Genomic DNA, 14,801 nt, shown 5'->3' on the forward strand with positions numbered 1-14,801 from the left:
AAGAAACACTCACCTCTTTTTCAGGTTTGTGGAAATGCTTGACAATGCCATTGACTGCTTCACCAATAGCTTCTTGTATCTGACCTGTGTTTAATTCTACACAAAAAATAAAAATAAAAACACATGCCACTTTCAGGTACTTCATAAAAGCTTTGTGATAATGCCTACAGACCAGGATTAAGGTAAGCTATTAGGACACAACAAGAGAAACCTGCATTTTTTTTAATATGTTCTGTTTCAGTGGACTCTGCTTTTTAGTCCCAGCCATCCAGCACCTTTTCACATGCATTTAAGAATTCAACAAGTTTGTCAAATCCAAAATCTTCCAGAAATAAGCAATTTCAAACCCAAAAATAACAGAAAAATTTAACATTTTGTTATAAACATTTTTATAGCAAGTTTTGAAACAGATGGAAAAGATGAACTGGAGCTATAGTGACCAAATTTAGGAACCTTAAAAACCAGATGATGCTGGTAGGATTACTATAGATCAGGGCACACATGCGAACCAAGTGAAACAAAATAGTATACCAGGAAGGACAAGATAGGCATAAACACGTTCACCAGAAAAAAAGTGCAGGCAACCAAATACAATTTGCAGTTTATATCCATACTTCCACAGGAGAGCGCTGACAGCAATCCTTTGTCTCATTCATGAACTTGGCAATTGAGGCAAGGAGAAGGGTATGTAGAAGGCACAAAAACAGCACTCCAGTTTTATATTTGGTAGGCCTCTGAACTGGCAAGAGCTTATCGTCAGCAGTGCTATACTTCCTTTCCAACTTACTTGGTCTGTTGTTTGGCGAGATGGTGACAAGTCTCCTTATCATACTTGGTGATTGCTGCAGTGGTGGGGTTCTGCACTGCCTTTCATCTGCCTCAGTGTGGGAAGTTAGTAGCTCTCCAACAAGGATCCTTTCTAAACTGCCATCATCCATCCCTTTTCCAAGCCACCTACCACATGGAAACCTGAAGACAAATAAAACACTATGGTCAAAGTCATTCACTCTCAAATTTAATTCTTCTCTGAAAGCTTAGAATTGGGGGAGTTGTATATGCTCTAAGCACTGAACACCCGGATTTAACTTTTTAAGCATTTCATTCTTACTGACATAGTGGCCAACACATCTATTCTTTTTATTTTTGTCCCAGCAGATGGAGCAAGGACTTAATGCCATTTGGTCTCAGATTTGTGATCTCTATAGCAACAAACAATGTAATATACAAAATTAATTAAATGCCAGTTTTCATGTCTTCTGTTCCACATGCAGGGCATAGAAGCATTCCAACCCATCCCATTTTGTGGGGCAGAATTCAGACAATGTTTTATTGCTGCATCTGCGTTCCAGCTACTAGTTTTGGTACCAGCCCCATTACATTTGCTTACAGTAGTCTGAAATTTCAGTTTCTGATTAATACCTTATCTGTGTAAGCTGACGTGTTGAACACTTACTATGTTTTTTATCAAGTCACATCATCTCTTTGCAACATCTCTAACTACTTTCATAGCACGATAGCTAATAAAATAACTATGTGCAAATATTTTCAAATTACTGGTAGATTTACTGAAATTAGGATATTCTGCACCTCAGTCAGACCCAGCAAAGTTTCATCTTTCAGCACAGAGAAGGTTTGGGCCGGACATCAGGAGGCATTACTTTATGGTTAGGGCTGCCAGGCTCTGGAATGGACTCCCAGGTGAGGTGGTGCTTTCTCCTACCCTGGGGATCTTCAAGAGGAGGCTGGACAGATATTTGGTTGGGGTGTTATGACCCCAGCACTCGTTCCTGCCCAAGGCAGGGTGTCGGACCTGATGATCTGCTTAGGCCCCTTCCGACCCTAAGCACTATAAAACTATGAAACATGGGTCAGCTGAATCTTACTAGCGCCATTACAAAAATGGAACAATATCCAAAAATTAGAATCCCAGCCCTTCGCTTAACTACAAACAAGCTGGCATTGTGAACTGAAACAATTTGCTACAGACATAACTTATGGCAGGTTTATACAAATAAAGACATGCAAAACCAAACTGCAGTGTGGTTAATGTAAAGTAACTAAGATCTACCACATGATTTATCTAACTTCTTGTGCCCATCTCATACCACAAACATACCAGTTTCTAAAACACTCCATATTGTTCCCGTTCTATGCCTAGAGTTCCATAATTACATGATAATTTCTCAACACTCTTCTGGCTCATGTCATGCCTTGGTGCAATTCCCATTTGTACTTGGTACATGGAAAGTTCTAACTGGCTATTTTGTTTGGTCTCAAGATCATTTCCTTTGGATACACTTGGCAATCAGTTTACTTTTTCCTACATGTCTGCAATTAGTTTGTGTGTTTTTAGGTGACTGAAGAAACACATGCAAATGAAAAGCTCAGTCTGTTTTCACAAGAACCCTATCCAGCACCCGAAACCAAATAAACCTCCACACCCTTGAGCATCAGTACCTTTGGAAATAGAGGCCCAGGAAAAAAGCAGACCAGTCTTATGCCAGCTCCCTGCAAAAAGAATATTCTATTTACCCAATACAAAAATTTAGATAGATACTTACTTGTATGTATGCCCTGTTATTTCATTCCTGACCATAACATATTCCACTAGCCACTTGGCATAGAGCCCTGAATTATCATGTCCTATTTGTACTGTGGTTAGCTTTCCCAGGTTCTGGCACTGCAAATTAAAGAAGATACTTGTTACAAGGGAAGGAAAGAGAAAGCAAGGGCATATAGCTCTGCAGGGGCAGTGCTATGTATTATATAGGGCGCTGGCATGGGAACCACAAGACCAGGGTTCTAATCCCTGCTCTGCCAACAACCTGCTGTGCAACTTGCTTTTTTTTTTTTTTTTTTTTTTGGGGGGGGGGGGGTGTCCCTTAACCAGCAGAGGGAGCACATAAACAGCCTTCCAGATTTATGCTATGTACAGTAACAGATGATACAAGTTCATAAAAGTAAACGAAGCAGCAGCCTTCGCGACTTGTGCTCCATACTTAGGGGACATGGTTCCTCCTCCTTTATTTGGGTGAAGACAGCGTTTTATACCGCTATCCTCAAATAAAAACTGGTTCTTCACTTCTTCCTGTTTCCTTTAGTCTTGTCCATATCATAAACGTCAAGGCCTTTGGACAGATACTGCCTATCACCATGTGTCTGTATGACATTTAGTACACTGAAGAGGAGATTCCACCTAGTATATCTACATGTTACCATATTGAGGACAACAGCACACTATTAGATAATAGCATACTATTAATATTTGGAACACACTTTGAAGAAGTGGCAACTCCCAAGGCTTTCATAAAGCTCTTTTCTTTGGATCAGTGGCCCCAGAAAAGGGAGGGCTTGTTCCCTCACTCATAGTATGGGAACCCAACTCAGCAAGGAACCTCCAGAATCTTTTAGCATGCCAGACAGAGGCAACCAGGATATCTGGTGCTCCAATAAAAATAATGGTAGATCATTAAAAACAGAAAGAGCTTGTCTACAATAGAACAGACAAGTCAGTTTTCAAATGTGGCCCCAATGAGGGAAAAAAAGTCAGAGGGGGATGAAAAAGACTGGGACAACTTGAGAGAGGTCTCATTTGCCTTACATCTGGACTTAACACAAATACAGAGAAAATCTGCTGAATACATCTATAGACAACATTTGTGCATGTCACTAATGTGACAGGTATGACTAAACATTGCAGAAACAGAACATTTGGCAAATGTATCAACAATACAAACCTCAAATGTCATTTCTAAGATATTTCTGGGAATCTGCAAGACTCCTGTTTCGCCCAGTTCTCCAGAGATACATATCCAAGGGTTGGCTGTGAACATTGAGCCACCAAGTTTCTTACTAGGAACGATCAAGATATGGTAGGGGATCACTGCAAATAAAAGCAGCAGCTTACTTAAAAGAAATAAATTTACACAATGCCATTTTTAGCTGTGGCAAGTTAAACCTTTTGTGTTTAAACAATGAGAAAACATTAATGTACCAGTAATATAATCTGCCATCAAATGACAAAAAGAGGTATTGCGTTAGTTTGACCTGGCTCCGCATCGTCTATAGAGATCGGATGCTTCAATGGGGCTTTTGGGCATTTTTATCTAATAGCCGTTTGATACAGATGCTACAGAGCTGGGTCCAACTAATGCATTTCCTTTTCTGGTGAAGCACTGTTAGTTTATTCCCCCCCCCCCGCCATCTGCAAGCAGGTTAAAAACAGCTGACAATAAAATTTAATTAATTATCTGACTCTCTGTGCCGGCTTATTTTTAATTGTGTAAATGAGACACTATGTCACATATATTAATTTATATATGCTCAAATTACAACTGAGTTTTTGAACTAGTGATATAGAACACACAGTGAACTTAGTATTATTTAATAAACATAATTAACTGATTTTCATTTAATTAAATAAGAGTGAGGGGAGTTGAAAACTGTTTTCAAGTATGTCAACAGCTGTTTTAAAAAAAAAGCTAATGTCCATGCCCACTTAGGATAGGATAAATAGTAACAGACTGAATGCAGTAAAGGAGATTTAGGGAAAAATCACTTGTACTATAAGGATTTTTAAGAAACCCTTAAAGAATTTTTAAGAAAATGTTAACAGGATGTCTTTGGTCCTGTGTCGAGGCAGCACTGTTGGATGAGCTGACTTATCACATTCCCTTCCAACATTATTTTCTGAGAGACAGATAAATACTGTGGATGGCCAATTCTGGACTAAAGCACTGTGATCGTCACAATACAATATGCTTTAACTGTTTTTTGAGTATTGAAATTCATATAAAATTGGTATGAGATACCAGGCTTGGGCAAACGCTTATCTTCTTACTGTTCCACTTATGAACAGAGAAACTGAGCAACTCACTTGACACTCACCTGAGATATGACCCCTGCTCTGAATCAGGAAGCATTGAGAAAGTAAGTGCTGTTGAACTAGCCAACATCATGCCACTAAATAACTCTCATGTGTAGTCTGCTATTAACCAATTTACTTTTATATAAAATCCAATTATTTGAATCATCATTGTGTTCTCTGGCAATTAGCCCTTGCTTTATAGTGTATAAATGGGTTACTGTTAAAGCTTTTCAGCTGAAGCTTTTAAGACACTGCTTCCTCTCAACATCTTCTCATCTGACAGTGGCCTCAAGAAAGTGTTTGATGACTAGATTTTCTTAAAAGCCTGATGTCCAGGACCTTTCAAATTAAAATCTTTTCCTTTTCATTTTTTCCTTGTTGTATTGTTGTAGAATAAGCAACAATTTAGCAGCAGCATTCCAGGCAAGAACTTGGTGTTGATATGTTGTATTAAGCCATTTTTCATCAAGACCAAACAAATAATGCACCTCAGCCAAGGATCCGGCTAAGTGAAACTGTTCTGCAATTCATTTCTGAGCAGTGACAAGTATTACATGCTACAAAACAGCAAATAGAGCTCTAAATAGTGTTGCTTATTTCACATACATACACTATTAATCACAATGCTCACATCACCAATGGGAAAAACGCCTTCAGTGATACAGAAATAGACACTGCCACTCATTAGACAAGTTATCAAAAAACAGGAGAAAACAGAACATACCTGGACACTAACAGGAAATTAACGTAGCTTTGCAAAAAGCGTAAGGATCAAACTGCTAAGCAACTTTCATGAGGGCATGCAACTGAATCTGGTGAACAGCGCTGTAAGGAAAACTGTTACTTACAGATGGTTGTGAAAACATTGGTAAAGCAGAAGTAATCAACAGCGTTGAAAGACAGGAGATGATAGAGGAATTGTTCTTTCTCATCGTCACAGCGGAGGAAAGCATAACGCTTGTATAATTTTCTGCCAGAAAATAAATAAAAAACTGTCACAGTTACAAGATGCTTTTACTGAACTGTTTATTATACATATTTATCCGATAAACCATGAACTCTATGTAAGCAAGTACAATTGACATGTCATATGAGTAGTACTAAGAGCATTTAAAATCAGGCAAGATACCTATGCATCTGGCAGCCTGAATCGTCTGTTGCGTTATTCCAGTTATTTACACTATTACTACTCATTTCAACTGCTTAGAAAGCTTAGCGTACAACTTAATATACAGTATGCATTCCTCCAAATTTAAATTAAACTTTAATTTACTATATGTGGATAAAGGGCTTTTACCTTACTGGATAAGATCCTGCGACTTTTATACTATATAATAAAAGCTGGAGTGAGAAAGAGCGTCTCTTTAAGCCCCATATTTAGCAAGGGGACAAGTTCTAAAGCACAGGCCTGGTGGAAGACAGCTGTAAGATCCCCACTGCACACCCTGGAATAAGAAGTGTTGTAAGTGGGTCTACAGCACTAAGGAGATTCTAAGCATAACTTAGGAGATAATAAATCAATTGCGGACAAAGGGGAAAAATCCTGTAGACATATTTGCATTATTTGGAAAGCCCCCATCCAAACACTGCATGGGACTCTGAACAAAATTTTTCAAAATAAATTTACAATCTTGAACTTTGCCAGTCAAAACCCTAACTGGAACATGCCACTCGCACCTAGTGCAGCTCACTGGCACGTAACAAAAACAGCTATTACCATGAAGTGTCACAACCAAAGAGATCAGCACTGATGAACACCCCTAAGAGAAACTTGAAAAGATTCATCAAAACAATTTAGGATAGAAGAATATTTTAAACAGCCCAAATGTTAAGGCCAGCATAACAACTACTATCACAGCCAAACATGCCAGGGACAGATTGTTAGGACGTCTGCCTGGAAGGAACAATTTGCCTCTCTCAGACAGCACATAACAGAAACCAGCAAAGTGGATTGTCAGCCAAAAGTTTACAAAAAAATCAATGTAGTTAACACAATATCCTCACATTACAGCCTAAGCAAGTGAGTCTCACAATGTTTCTGGAACAAAGCTCCATACTTATAGATCAGGGTTGGCCAGCCTCTGGCATGGACAACCCCTGTGAGGTGGATAGTCTATCAGGGAAAGTCACAGGCCTTTCAAATTAAGCAGCAGACAGGGCAGGAAGCAGAATGCAAAGCAGCAAATTGGGCTGGGAACAGAAAGCAGAGCAGATGGACACTCCAATCCTCTTCCCCTGCCCAATCTGAAAGGGAGGAGGTTAATTTGTGGCATACCTGCCAAAAATGTTGGCCCCTACTAGTTAGCTGTAGTTGTGGTGACAACTAGCCCACAGCCACAAGACCAGTAGACCTACAGGTACCTCACAGGTCAGTAAGCCCACGTGTTTGCCTGGTCCAATTTAACCATGTGTATAGAGTATTACTCAAGAGGCTCAGTGCTGTCAGAGACATTTGCTTCTCTACTTTACCTTAAAAATTTTTGATGTATTCCTCACCCCACACCCCGCAAATCATTCTGAGTATGTTTTTATTTCTGTTACTCAGAACGCCTGGTTTCCTGATCTCCTATGGGAACCTCAATAACAAAGCCAGAAAGAAAAGCAGCCAGACTACACAGCAACATCTTCTTCCTAAGCCTATGCAAAGCACATCATCATCCCAAGGGGGCCCATCATCTGCAACCATCCAGCTAACATACACAACACAACAATGTAGGAGAATTTATCAGAATTCTTCCCATACAGAAAAGGTAGTAACAATCCTTGTCCCTTTTGAAAGGCTTTGGCTGGGGCAACGCAGTGACCAGACTATTTCCTGGCAGCCCCAGTGATATCAGTAGCGGCATCTCCTTCCAGATGCCACAGCTGCTGGATCCAGCCGCACAGGCCAAGCACCCCAGTCCATCTGCCCTGCACTGACTGTCAGGGGCAAAACTTGCATGGGCAGGATGTGTACCTAGGATGGGGCTGTAGGCAGGCAGGGAACAGTACTTGAGTGAGACAGGTGGGTGGGACTGGGGAGACCCCAGAATCTCAGGCAGTGACAGCACAGAGCTGGGCCTGGGGCAGAGCTGCAATCCGGAATCCACTGCCTGCTTGCAACTGATGCAGTTCCATGGGTAGGGGCATGCAAGGAATGGGTCATGGCTCAGCCCTGGCCCCACACCATCACCACCCCAAGATCCTGGCCCCAGCCCTGGATGCAGCTTCCTGCCCACACAACTCCTAGCCTGTCTCCATGGTGACCCTAGGGCTGCAGAGCAGTGACAGCGTGGGGCCGGGGCCAGGGCCAGTACAAAACCCCTGTTCTGCAGGCAACAGAGAATGCAGCTCTGCTCCAGACCCATACTGTCAACATGCCACAACTCTGCCCTCGCTTGCTCGTTCCACTCCTGAACACTGCTCCCCACCCACCCACTCCCCACCCCCACAGCAGGTTTTGGTGAGCTGTTAGCATGGTGGGGTTGCTGTTGCTGACCCAGGACAGCTCAGCAAAACTCCTTAGGTCAGAGGTGACTGGTGCCTCCTGAGTCTGGGGCGGGGGCACAATTAGTGGGCAGGCCTTGGGGACAGACCAAAAACCCCATACCCACTCCTATACTTCTGTGCCATGGCTTAGTGTCCCCTCTCCCATGTGCCACTGGCCCACATGGCAAAAAAAACTGCCCCGCCCCAAGCGGTACCGAGTCAGGGGCCAAATCTCAGGGGGCCCCCCCCTCCACCAGTTGCCTGTGCCTTGTGGCCCACAGGCCCAAATAATTGCCCACCACTGCTCTAACGCTACCAAAGCAGGAACGCAAGTATAATGTGATAAACAGTATCTCCAAATTCTCTCTCTGGGACCTTACATCCAGAATTCAGATTCTCCAACATCTTGAAGGCTTTCTTAGTTTCACTGTCCACCATTCTGATCTTCCAACCAAACGGTACCACTGGTTTCCTAGAAGCTGCAGAGCTTATTGCAGTGGCCTCCACAAGATTGGTGAGGATAAAAGTATCTGTTCTTGGAATTTTTCTACATGGACTTGCATTGCAGCAAAGAACAAGAATGGACTGATAGTATACTAACTGGCCTATTCTTTCTAGGAGACATTACCATTTTATAGGCCCCCTTTTTTATTAAGAGAAATCAGATAAAAGGATAGCAGCTGCTCAGCAGTTGTTACAGAGGGAAAATGGAGCCAGGTGCTCCCCCACCCTATTCTGTTCCCTTTGCAGAGTGACTAGGGCTCTGAAAGCCTACTATATATAGCAAATCCTTAAGACTGGTAATTAGAATGCCCACCAGTCTGTTGCCTTGGAAAGTGCATGGAGTTAGTGGAGAATTATGTTAAGTGTGTGATTATACTTTGCAAGCATGTCACATAGCCTTCCTTCCTCTAAAATTCACTCCTGAAGAGCAGAAACAGTCTTACCACACTTCTAATCCATGCCCGAGATGCTTTAATCCTCCTCTGACAAGGGCATCTAAATATATATATAGTCAGGCACTGAGGATTAGCTAGAATTGACGCTACTTCTATACAAGCAGCTGGTCTCATGTCACTTTCCATTTTGAATGTTTGTGTGTACCTAGAAGACTACCTAGAGAAACAGCTAGGTGCTTTAGAACTTTGGCTTTAAAAAAAAAAAAAATCCTGTCATGCCCCTTTTTCTACAAAATAAGTGTTTCCAGGTTAATGCGACTTAAACCTAATGAATGAATTACTGTATTCCAACTTATGAATTAACCCTTGATATGAGCAAACCAGGCCATACCACGCATTAAGAACTAATGCATTAAGTTCTGGTCTTTAACACAGCACCATAACGCCCAGCTGCAAGCACCCAAAAGCATATCATTTTCCCTAAATAAATTATACCGATTAATAAAGCCACACAGATTTCACTGGTGTCTGTTACTCCTGAATATTACCGTTAGCTTTTCTTTAACTGGTGTTGTATACAGCCACTAAACTAGACTGTGCAAGTAAACTGCTTTCTCCATTTAAAAAAAATTATGTTCAAGGAAGATATTGTTACAAACACGTAATTACTCCAGATTTATGTTCCAACTTCCCCTGTTATTTTGCCCCTCAATCACTCTCTACAGATATGCACTCACTGAGATTCCACAAGGAGAATAATGGCCTTTCAATACTACAGAGGCAGGACAGAGACACAGAGGTACCAATGCAGCAAAGCACTCAAACACCACATACTTAAATTCCACGGAGTTCAAGTAGCCCTCTAAAAATCACTAGTCACTTTTGGAGCTGCTGGCTTGAGCAACTTGCCTAAGGTCACATAAGCAGTCTGTGGCAAAACTGAAAATTAAACCTAGATCCCCATAGTCCCAGTCTAGGACCCCGACATCACCAAGCCTACTTTATTCACCGGATCAGACCCAGGCTTGACAGAACTAGCTCACTCTACTACAGTACAACCTGTCCACTTTGCTAAACTGACAAGAATAGGTAAGCCTGTATTTTTAGAGCAGAACAATTGTGAAATTAGTTTAATTTTCAAGTGTGCTACTTAAAATACATGGGTCTTACTTTGTGAGCTCATGATCTGATAAAAGCTGCTTCAGATGCCGGGAGAGTAACTTCTTTTCCATGGACAGTCGAACCCAGGCCCTGGCCTTACCAACATCAGTTTTGATCTCACCAATGTTCTGAATATGCCTGAAACGAGAAACCAAATAATGAGATGCTAACTAATAACTCCATTACATTATAGTTCTTCTATATATCAAGCTAAACTTGAGAATTTTTCTATATATTAATGTAAGTTTGTAAGTGTTGTTAAAAAAAAAGGGGGGGGTCAATAAATGAGAATGCTTCACTATACATACATTTCTTTATCTCTGTTTAAAGAGGAATACAAGTGAGAGAAAAGAAAGCACCTGCACTGCAGTGACTTATTTACAGGACTTAGATCAGCCTCCATTACGCATATGATTTAAGGCTCAGTCAAACTCTTGTTGCTGCAGTTTTTATGGTTGAGTGCTTTGAAAAATTAAGTACTGTCCTCATGCATACACATACACTTTTCAAGATAACAATGACATGTTATATATTGGAAGGAAAGCTCATGTTCTTTGAAGTGTTCAGATCATTTCTTAACTGAACTGAAAATCTAAAAAAGTTACCTGAAAGAAAAAACAACTTAAAAGAAAACCCCAAAAAAAATTTTTTTAAAGAAACAAAGGAAAGAAAGAAATTAGCAGTCACAGAAGCACCATTTAATAAAGCCCTCAAAACCATACAGCTTTATTAGAGAGCTTCCTTTGTTTAGAATTTGGATTTACAGACAATCTACCAGTACAGAGAGGTCAGTAAAACCTAAAGTTATTTGCTGAAATATCCTTAGTTTTATTAGTTATAAAATAGTCTCTGGATCATCAAAGAATCCATTCCATAATATTCTATTAATGCCATTTGGGCAGTGTGCTTTCCATGTTGGCTTTTGCAGCTGATACATTTCTTACCTCTGCTAAGAATATATCGGTTTTAAAAAAAATAGGAGCACAGGCCCAGAAAAGTCGAGGGATATGCCAAAATGAAAAAAAAAAGCCCAAACAAACAAACCAACCAAACCAAAACGTGACAACAGAATGCAAGTTATTTCCTCTATTGTGTCTCAACTCTGGTAGACTGCAAGTAAAGGAATAATGATTATCTAGGGTTTGGTTTGGGATTTTTTTTTTTAGGGTTTTGTTTTTGTTTTCCATATTTTTCTGACATTGTATAAAAAACAAAAGTCCAATATCAGGCCTATCCATTCTTTAAGACTGTTTCCTTAAGAGCAACTACTTATTTATCATCAAACAGCCAGAGATCAATTCAGAACTATCCAAACATGATTGGACAAACATGATACTACCTCTATTTCCAAAGAAATAAGGCTCCAAGTACTGTAGACAACTCAGAAGACAGACGAGGGGATGCAAGGTATCAGGTTACTGCTGTAAGCCAATGATGGTTACAGAAGTGCCAGAAATCAGAGACAAATTACTTTGCTATGAAGCAAGTTTTCATTTGGGTCAGTTAAACGGTTTCACTATAAGCTCCGATGAGATCATTTAGCAATTTCTTTCAGACAAAGCACATCACTTTTTCAGTTGCACAAATCAACATTTCTTCCCATTGAAACAAGTGCAAAAGCAGGAATAGATCAAGTTAGTAAGCAAGGCTCTTATATCCCAAATTTGGTCTTCACAATCAAAGGTGCATCACATCACAAAGTAAGCTTAAGGTACATATTAAAAATAATGCACTCTCTCTCCTATACAATATCCATTTTGGAAGAAAATGAAATGAAAGACACTTCATCGATACTTTCACCTTGCACGGGCCAAAGATTTGCTGTTGTTTTTGAACAGATTGATAAAACAAAATTATATGGACCATTTAGAATGAAACTTCCTTCCTTCACTGAGTTTTTACACAGGCAGAAACACACAAGAGATGTTTGGGTTTTCTTTTATTAACCCAAACAAACCTCATATCCTGGATAAGAGAGATCCTAAGAGGTGACATGGCTGGACTGGCATCTGATTTTCTCCTTTCTGAATCAAGAAGTATTCCTAAAATACAAAGAGTAATTTATTTGTCAATGGATTCAAAAGACCTTATTCTGTAACAATATTTAAAACAAAACCCAAAACTTTGTACCTGTAACACAACTAAGGTATTTGATCATTACATTTAGAGTGGTGGTTCTCCATAAAATTGAGACTAGGTCACTGTTACCAGTGATTTGGAGTTTTGTAAACGCATGACATGGTCCATTTCAGTTAAAACAAAAGGGAAAACATTGGCAGTCTGCATTCTGAGAAATCTGGGCTCAAAATATAGTCTATGCTAATAGGATCAACATACTTGGATTTGCATATGGCCAGACAGTTAGAATCTCTATTAAGCTATCATATAGATGACTTTCTTTACTTCCTCCTTAAATGAGCTAGAACAGGTAAGTACTGCTGACCCTAGAAAATTCTGTGCTAAACAAGGTGTACAGTATATCCAGTGAACTCTTTACCACAGTTTTAACCCCAAGGACAAAACTGTGGGTAGCATTCATAGGATATCTGTACTCTAAATGGAGCAATCTTTATCAGATTTTAAACACCATTCTATGCAGGAACATGGCTGTCTCTCAAATGCAGTCATTCTTTGCTTTCACTCTCAATCTGGAGAGTATAAGATCAGTTAATATGGAATCCAGTAGGCCTGTGTGAAGTGGCTAGTATTAGCTTTGGATCTGGCCGATTCGGGGGACTTAAAAAAAACAAACAAACCAGGAGCTGGGGACAGGTGGGGCAACTATTGACAGGGCTGGGAGAGCAGGCGGGGGATGGGGGCTCATAGCAGAGCCCGCAACATAGTGTGGGGCAGTGGGGATTGCCCCCCTGCCTGGCAGCAGCCAGTGACTGGGGGCTTTAAAAAAAAAAAAAAAGTTGGGAGCTGGAGCTGGGTGGAGCAGTCATGGGGGTGGTGCTCAGGGAGGCTGGAGGTGCAGGCAGGGTATAGGGTCTGGTGGGGGGTCCCCTACGGTCCCCTTCCTCTAGCTCCCCCCACCCTTACTGGCACAGAGACTAGATCCAGCTCCCTGTGGCGGCCTGAATCTCTGAATCTTTTCTGAATCGATTTGGAGAGCTCTGAATTTATTCGGACCTTTTTATTGGTCTCCTGATTCAATTCGGATTCGGACATTCGGCTGCTGAATTGGGCCAAATCTCCTCCGAACCAAATTGGCACCCGAAGCTTTGCACCGCCCTAGAATCCAGGCCTCTGGCACATTAGCACCATGTGGACAGGGCACCAGAATAGGAGACAAGACATATGGATTCTATTTGGCCTTTGTCTACCCACCTGAGTGACCTTGGACAGGCCTTAAGGTTCAGACTCTCTCTCAACACCCCTATTGATGGCAGCAAAGGATTGGCCCCCAAGTGATGCATGGCTTAATTTGTCCATCAGCAAAATGGAGACAATACTGCTTTAACCTGCAATCTTAAGGCTCTATTAGATCTACAGATTCCTAACTATGGTGCACTATTGTGCTTCTTGCAATGCTTCCATATCTTGCATCCTTCCAAGTGCACTAATTTATCTTTTTTTTTAAAGAGAGAATCTATGTTTATTTTGTGACTAAATTTTAAAAGCAGATGAAAACTTATGATAAATAATGCAGTTATGCCCGTTAAAGATAGGGTAAATAGATATGCCTGCTGATCTAGTATGACAATTTTGGAGATTAAGAAGAAATATTTCCTATTATGTGCAGCACTGCTGGATTCAAATTTTTTTAAAGGCCACATCTGAAGGTCTTTATCTTGGCAACTCCCAGTGCCAGGACAAGTTTTGAATTTAAAAAGTCTTTCCCAAAATGAGCAGTTCTATGAAAAAAGTCAACCTTCTGTATTGTATTAGAAAAATAAAGATCATCCTGTGGAAATGCTGCAGTCAAAAAAAACCCACAAAACCAACCTAAACAGCCACCTGAAATGAACAGTCATCAACATAAATCTCATCTGCCAAAAACCAGGAAAGTAGAGAATGTAAAGTTTTCTGTTTAATGCATATAATTTTAAGCCACTTCAGAAAAAAATTTAATTTAGTAATGTGGTATATTGTATTAAACTGAGGCAAGTTATTAACCAATGCAATACTTCCCATCCTTACCTGAGGTACTGAAGCTACCCGATGCAGGTTTTCTCTGCCTGTTTTCTTGATAATGTAACAAGTGAGACCACAAAGCAGATTTTCCCTAAAATTAAAAATAAACACCAGTTAACAATCCAAAACCTGCTGAATTTCAAAACTGAAAATTCAAGACCCCGCTGAAAACAGAAACTATGACAAGTTTGTTTCAGAGACAGCTTTTTTGGTTTCCCTGCCATTACCATTGATAAAAATGAAGATCCAGAAACAAGAGGTTAGAGGTC

At 40.5% G+C, this 14,801-nt stretch overlaps 1 protein-coding gene across 1 annotated transcript in view; it reads right to left on the reverse strand.

The window, feature by feature from the left end:
* DENND5A (DENN domain containing 5A) overlaps positions 1 to 14,801 on the reverse strand; it is a 99,245-nt gene that overhangs the window by 10,368 nt on the left and 74,076 nt on the right. Inside the window, exons 13-20 of the mRNA XM_090032672.1 lie at positions 14,539 to 14,623; positions 12,353 to 12,437; positions 10,405 to 10,533; positions 5,716 to 5,837; positions 3,738 to 3,883; positions 2,562 to 2,680; positions 788 to 969; positions 14 to 96 (exon numbers count right to left, since the gene is read on the reverse strand). Of these exons, the coding sequence (XP_089888798.1) occupies positions 14 to 96; positions 788 to 969; positions 2,562 to 2,680; positions 3,738 to 3,883; positions 5,716 to 5,837; positions 10,405 to 10,533; positions 12,353 to 12,437; positions 14,539 to 14,623 (951 nt within the window). The remainder of the gene's footprint in view (positions 1 to 13; positions 97 to 787; positions 970 to 2,561; positions 2,681 to 3,737; positions 3,884 to 5,715; positions 5,838 to 10,404; positions 10,534 to 12,352; positions 12,438 to 14,538; positions 14,624 to 14,801) is intronic.

This window comes from Crocodylus siamensis, chromosome 2 (assembly GCF_052110815.1).
Source record: "Crocodylus siamensis isolate JL-2025a chromosome 2, ASM5211081v1, whole genome shotgun sequence".
In the NCBI taxonomy this organism is placed as follows: Eukaryota; Metazoa; Chordata; order Crocodylia; family Crocodylidae; genus Crocodylus; species Crocodylus siamensis.